The sequence below is a fragment of the Humulus lupulus genome, chromosome 3, assembly GCF_963169125.1.
Source record: "Humulus lupulus chromosome 3, drHumLupu1.1, whole genome shotgun sequence".
In the NCBI taxonomy this organism is placed as follows: Eukaryota; Viridiplantae; Streptophyta; class Magnoliopsida; order Rosales; family Cannabaceae; genus Humulus; species Humulus lupulus.
Genome location: NC_084795.1, coordinates 71,587,322 through 71,594,304, shown reverse-complemented (window position 1 = coordinate 71,594,304; position 6,983 = coordinate 71,587,322). Strand labels below are relative to the sequence as shown.

General features: G+C 31.4%; 1 protein-coding gene and 1 long non-coding RNA gene across 2 annotated transcripts; one reads left to right on the top strand and one right to left on the bottom strand.

Annotated features, from left to right (window-relative positions):
• The first annotated feature begins 2,048 nt into the window (after positions 1-2,048).
• LOC133822817 (uncharacterized) lies at positions 2,049-4,239 on the top strand. Its single transcript, XM_062255259.1, has 2 exons — positions 2,049-2,637; positions 3,103-4,239. The coding sequence occupies exons 1-2, from the start codon at positions 2,318-2,320 to the stop codon at positions 3,986-3,988; spliced, it is 1,206 nt and encodes a 401-aa protein (XP_062111243.1). The 5' UTR covers positions 2,049-2,317; the 3' UTR covers positions 3,989-4,239.
• A 1,634-nt stretch (positions 4,240-5,873) lies between these two features.
• LOC133822818 (uncharacterized) lies at positions 5,874-6,566 on the bottom strand. Its single transcript, XR_009888042.1, has 2 exons — positions 6,310-6,566; positions 5,874-6,203 (listed from the first exon to the last, which is right to left on the bottom strand). It is a non-coding gene; the product is annotated as an uncharacterized LOC133822818 (long non-coding RNA).
• Between the last annotated feature and the right edge of the window lie 417 nt (positions 6,567-6,983).

Here is a 6,983-nt window from a genome sequence, read left to right as displayed (position 1 = left end):
TTTTCCTTATTCTCTTTAAAACTCTTTAATTCCGATTATGATTATGTTATTGATTAGGTTTGTAATTATGGAGTAATCTTCTTTTAGGTTAAGGGTTATTTCAAAACCCAAAACATTAATTCTTGATTTTCAATAATGAATGTTATTTCTTGATTTCTCCAATGTTAAATTACTTCTATTCTTCTATGATTAATGTTATGGGCTATGTGATATCTTGTTAGATGGCCAACTAATTAGGATGTTTCATTGTTCTACTATTATCTTAGAATTACTATTCACATAATAGTTTAGGATTCTAAGTGTATGTGATAATTTTCAATTGATAATATTGTCATAGGATATTATTAATTGTGATGAAGTTTAGAACCTAGGTTAAACGAATTGTATGCTAAATTGATTTGTTACATAGATTAACCTATCTCCACAAAAATTAATGTTATTCCTAAGTTAAATAGATTACATGCTTCATAGATCTATTGCTTGGTATAAAGATTTAATTATTGAGGGTTTCGCCTTGATTAATTGTAATTAGGAGATTGAGATAATTGACTGCTTCAACATTATCTACGAGGTTAATAATTTAATTGAGAAATTATAATAACGTTTATTATTGTTGGTCTTGAATGATTGCGGATGGTGGATAATGACTCTTAACTGTTTCTTTAAATCGTAATATCAACTCATTGTTACTTTTATGTTTATGGTATTTAAGTTTCAAATTAAGAAAGAAAAAAATTCCTTCTTTAATTTTCGTTGTTAATTCTTGAATAATAATTTGAACGTAGTCCTAGTGTGTTCAACTCATATTTACTGTTATACTGATATAATTGGTAATACTGAAAAAAAAAATTAATTTGACACGACACCCGTCAAAAACTAAGGAAAGAAAACAAAAAATATGAAAAAAAAAAACGAAACAAAACAAAAGAAATGATGATGGAAAAAAGAACAGATGGATGAATAAAAAAGAAAAGAAGAAGAAGAAAAATAATGAAAAAATAAAAAGAAAAAAAAAAGATGAATGAAAAAAAAAAATAGAAGAAGAAAAAAGCTCATATTTGTGAAAAAAGAAAAAAAATTAAAAGGAGAAAAAAAAATAAATACAAAATTGAAGAAAAACTAGAAGGAACAAAATGAAAAAAAACTGAAAAAATATGAAGAAAAAAAAACTAAACAATACAAATGACAAAAAAAATAGATAAATGAATAAAGAGGAAGAACAATGGAAAGAAAAAAAAATGATGAAAGAAGAAATTAGTAGAAAAAAAAAGTAAGGATAAAAAAAAGAAGGAAAAAAACTAATTAAAAAATGAAGAAAAAAATAAAAAATTGAAAAAATATATCTTTAAAATTAAAAAAATATATAAAAATAATAAAAAATGTGACATAATTATATATTTTTTAAAATTTATGAGAAAGAAAATTTTATAAAAAATAATTTTTAAATAAAAAACCCATAAAAATAAAAAAAAATTAAATGTGAATATTTTTTTAAAACAACCTTACATATTCTATAAATATGAAAAAAATCCCATATATGAAAAGTAATTGGGCGAATTAGTATTTCTATAATATTCATGGTTATTAAACCAATGGTCCACCCAATAATGATTATTGATTTAATGGTTTATAGTTTTTTTAAACATGTGTTTTACTTGTTTGGAGTTTGTGTTTTGACAAATTATTTTTTGAACTGTGTGTTTTGTAAAATTGTTCAAATAAACCCCTAAACTTTATTTTAATGAACAAAAAATTGAGTATAACAATACAGTTTTTAGGTAGAATAACTGTATTTTTGTTTTGAGTTGTTAGTTTGATGAATTATTTATAATTTTAGTTCAAAAAACTTTGATCAAAATCAGGTTTAGGAGTCTATTTAAATTATTTTAGAAAAATAAGATCTAAAAAATAATTTATTAAAATATAGAGTCTAAATAAATAATAAGATAAAATACGATATCTAAAAACCGTTAATACCTTAATAGTATAAAGTGAAGTAGTTAATATTAAAATAATCTCATTTACATAATTTTCTAATGGTCACTTGGTCCTCAAGGCTGTAGGCGTACACGCCATAAACCGTCAAAATTCAACAAAGTTCAAACTGGGCAGCTTGACCTGGCTTAGTATTTTATTATTAACCTGGCTTCTGCGATCGATTCTGAAGCAAAACGAAAACATTACACTTCTATAACAACCAACCCCTTCTTCTTGTTCTTCAACACAAAGTTATTCTACCCTTCATCTTGATCGATTCTCATACAGTAACGTACGTAACTAGCAGTTTCGGAAGGGAAAAAACAAAACTTGGTCGAAAATGTATGTGACGAGACCTCTCTCCTTGTACAAAAAGTCTCCTTCTGCTCTATCGGAGCCTCCTCCTGAGGGCCCGAGCTCTGGGATTATCGTCGTTCAAGATGAGGAAGCCCAGCCCAAATGTTGTTTTGGTCTAAAGAAGAGCGACAGGATTAGGAGACTTCCTCTTCCTCAGAACAAAAAGCTTGAAATTTATTACGTCCAAGGCTTCGCTCGCGACAGAGATCTCCATTTTCACAGTGTCTGGTTCATTCCAGTTCTTGGTCAGCCATTGTCGTCTAACAAATACTATGTTGTACATCCATTTGGGAAAGACAGAGGGTAAGCTTAATGGGTAATGATTCGATTTCAATTTTTTTTTTTCGATGAAATTATGATGGCTTTTGGTTCTTGACCAACTTTCACGGATACCCTTTGGGATTTTTATGAGGGACGCTTAATGGGCAGTCTTAATTATCCAATTTCAGATCTTTGTTTCATTGAATTATGTTGCTATTTTAGCTTTTGAAAATGACGAATACTCTTTTGGAATTTACTTAGGGAAGAAGCTTAATTAGTGGTGTTAATAATCCAATTTTAAGTCTTCTATGTTAAATTGTGATGTTTTTTTTTTTTTTTTTAAATTCTTTGTTAAGATTGATAAAAAAAACCCTTTTGGATTTTTCTTAGTGAAGCTTAATCGGTAGTGTTATTTATTCAATTTCAAATATCTTTCTGATGAATTTGTGTGGTTTTTGGTCTTTGACCAAGTCTAACGAACGAACCCCCTTTTGGAATTATCTTCAGGGAAGCTTTCACATGCTGCAAAGAAGATGAGTTGGAAGCCTTCTGCTTTTACGAATACGCTCCAGAGACTCAACCACAGCAGTTGGATCCCCATAATGCGTTTCAGCAAATGGAACTTTCTCTCCATCAAAGATATCTGACTCCTTGGGGTAGTGAAAAATTCAAAGTAAAATCCGTAGCCCCAGATGGGTTTGCTCCAGGATTCTTGGGTAGAAAGGGTGGTTGGAAACTCACGTTCTCAGACTCACCTTGGTTCGAGCTAGGCCAAGCAGATGGTGTAGATGCAGCACTCAGAGCCCGTCATCCTGATTTCAACTTCCCATTGGCCAATAAGAAATCCGAACCTGTGGTTGTAGGAAAATGGTATTGCCCGTTTGTGTTTATCAAGGAAGGAACTCCCAAAACGATGAAAGACGAGATGAGGAACTACATGTTCTATGAGATGACACTTGAACAAAACTGGAAACTGATATATGAAAAGGAATATAATAACTATGGAGGGGGGAGTTCTGTGGTTGTGGATGCTGTTGTTCATAATGAAAAGGTAGTGGTTGGAGGTGAGGAAGCTGTGGTTGATGACAAGTTTGTAGCTGATGGGGTTTTGTGGTTTAGAAGTATGAATTGTGATGAAGAAGAGACTAGTGTTGGGTTGAATTTAGCTGTTGTTGAGAGAATAAAATGGGAGCAAGAAAGGGTTGGATGGGTTAAGGGGAAAGAAAAGGAAATGAGAGTGCAGAGGACGGAGGAATGTGGAGGATCATTGGGTTGGAAGAGATTTGGGTGTTATGTTTTGATTGAGAGGTTTGTTTTGAAAAGAATGGATGGAAGCATAGCACTTAGCCATGAGTTCAGGCACTCTCATGAGATTAGGACCAAATGGGAATGATTAAGGTAGAGATTTGGATGTTAATGTTATCTGTTGTGTTGATACAAGTGTTTTGCTTTTTCTGCGTGCTTAAGTATATTTTTTTACACTACTGCAAGAAAAATTAGTGTATTCTTTGTGTGTTATTATTGTTTAGTAATTTGGCTGCAATATTGTTGATTGAAATTTTTTCAGTTTCTTTAGATTGTAGATACAAATTTTTTGTAAGTGTATTGATGATGAATATTAGAAGATGGCTTAGTCTTCTTTCATTTGCTGCTGCCTTTTTGTTTTTACCCTTTTTGCTCTAGTGTATTATGAACCACAAGTAGAGGAATTTTTGGATTATGTTCCCTATTTAATGAAGGTAGCAGCACAGCATTCATGCTAAAGTTCAGTTGGTGAAAAAAATCCTTTTTAGATAGAATGGTGTATAAAAGTTATCTTATTCATTGATTATTATAAAACAGGGGACATTTATTTGTTATATAAGAAAGTGTTTTCGAATCATTGTCCACCTCAAGTACTAATTTAATGATATGATATGAATTATGCTTCATTCCTTAAGCTTTATAGCAAAAGACTTGGACAACTATACTTCTTATGTTGTGAGTACATTAACGTGACTAGAAATCCCTTTTTTAACAAAACAAGGGCATAAAGATATCACATCTCAGGAGCTTAGCGTGGAAGAAATATATTTGTTCTAAATCATCATCTTGGAAGTTTGTAACTTGTATCTGCACTATAAGAGATTCCTGCTGCCAGATAATATTAACAATACGAAATGCGTGAAAGTAAATTTATATACAGTAACATGTATAAAATTACACCATCGCTTATGTATATAATTAACTAGTTTTAGTACGGGCCTTTTGAAAGTGATTCTTAGCAACTGAATAGCCTTTCTCAAGTGTGCTTGATCACACTTGACTATACTAAATGTTGGACAGTTTTTGCATACGTTTTCTTCAAAGCTTTATTTGTCCCCTATACTTTGAGATTGCTAATGTGTTATAGCAAAAAATTGCTTCAAGGATAATTCAAGTCTTTTAAATTTGTACAAAGCAAATGTGAAATTACACTTAGAAACTTGAAACACTTCTGTAAATTCTCTAGTTTTATCTCTCTCAAAAACTTGATATGACACATACTATATATATCTTTGAAATATTCAATATATGTATAGTATGTATGTTAGAGGTGTTATAGATATGTGGAGGGATTGGGTTTCTTTATTGCCACAGTTTTAATATTTTGTTATTAGTTATATGTTTAGTACATTATAGTTGAATCTTCTCAATAATTTTTTCTTATTAGTACGTATAAAGTTACAATGATTGAACGGAATGGCACGCTAATCATAGTACTTTTAAAATATGTATTTTCAGAAATTATTTTAAAATAAAAACACATTTTTTTCGTGAAATAATTTGTTAACACTATGAAAAATCACAATTCTCACAAGATATAACATTTGCTCTCTTACTAACTGTAATCCTAGTTCTACACAATATCCACATTTCAGCTACCTAAATTAGCCTTTTGCCACCACTCCACTCTATGGCAGCGAGAGTAAGGTTAGCTTGGCAGTTTAGTTTGATTGGAAAATTGAACAATTGAAGATTTATATAATACTTTAAGAAAAAATTTATATAAACCAGTGTGAAAGATTCAAGGTGGAATCAAAGAATGAAGAACTAGTTTCCTTGTTAAAACGATCTATTTATGGGTTGAAACAGTCACCCAAGCAGTAGTATAAAAAATATGACTTAGTAGTTTCTAAAGTTGTGTGCACGAGATTAAAGCATGACACTTGACTTATTATTTAGATATGAATTTCCCTACAACTAACTTCCATGGGGAATGACTACAACAAAATAAAATAATAATGAGACATTGAAAGGAGAATATAACATGAAGGACATGGCAGTAGCTTGAAAAATACATGGTATTTGTTGTTTAAATCCACTCATAAGCCAAGATTACACAGAAATTAAAACAAGATTCAGTTACAGTACAACTCAGCGAAAACAGATTTATAACAAACTCTTCAAAGACTTCAACTTCCAACCTCTCTCAGCAACCGACTCAACTTATATATATATATATATATATGCACTGCCAAAATATATACAAACCCATTTTTTTCATTTTGAGACTTACAACAAGCAGAGAAGTGAAATCACTCCAAGGAAGAAAGAAGGTTCTGGTCTTTAGAGAGATCCATCTTGTGCTTGAGAGATTTGTGAGATTCATGTAAAGAAAGAAAAAGAGATGAGTGAGAACAGAGAGATCTAGAGTGAGAAAGAAAGAAACAGAGAGTGTTTTCAGGAGATTACCAATTGTTTATGTGGCTTGGAATCTCAGCATCTGTGTATAAACTCCATTGATTTAGTGCAAGAGCAAGTCTTCCTCTGAGGCGAGCTCAACGAGGACGTAGCCCAGTTTATTGGGTGAACCTCGATAATGTGTGCCTTCTTCTCCTTCTTCTTCATTTTACTGCTTTGATTGCTATCTCTAATATTGATGTATGTTTGCTGTGTTTGAATGCCCTAGAACTTCTTGGGGTCAAGAACCTTTGCTGTTTTCAGAGAAAGAGTAAAGTAATTGATTAAATATACATATATCAATATAAAACATATATACAGGTTCTGTCTTCTTGTGTGTGTGTGAAAGGTCAAGTTTGACCACGGTGACTAACTTGGTGACTTAGTGGAAAAAGACAGGGGTTATATTGTAATATATAATAGTGGTATCAAAGCCAGGTTGTGGCTAAGATAACCAGTCACAAGTGATAAGGAAGAGGAGCAATACTGGAGGAACAAGATCCTCAAGAAGCAGAGTACAGGGTAGAGGAATTTGTGGACGTTCCATTGAACGATCTAAGAGAAGACATTCAAACTCTATCTTTCTTGAATTCTGATTTTTCAGTTATGAGTAATCTAAAAGTTGACATTGACAAATTTGATGGATCTGGTGATTACAGGATATGGAGAAGAAAAATCAGGTCACT

Coding starts and splice junctions, on each gene's coding strand:
- LOC133822817 (XM_062255259.1), top strand. CDS start 2,318: ATGTATGTGACGAGACCTCTCTCCTTGTACAAAAAGTCTCCTTCTGCT. Junction 2,638..3,102: donor CCATTTGGGAAAGACAGAGG/GTAAGCTTAATG, acceptor AATTATCTTCAG/GGAAGCTTTCACATGCTGCA.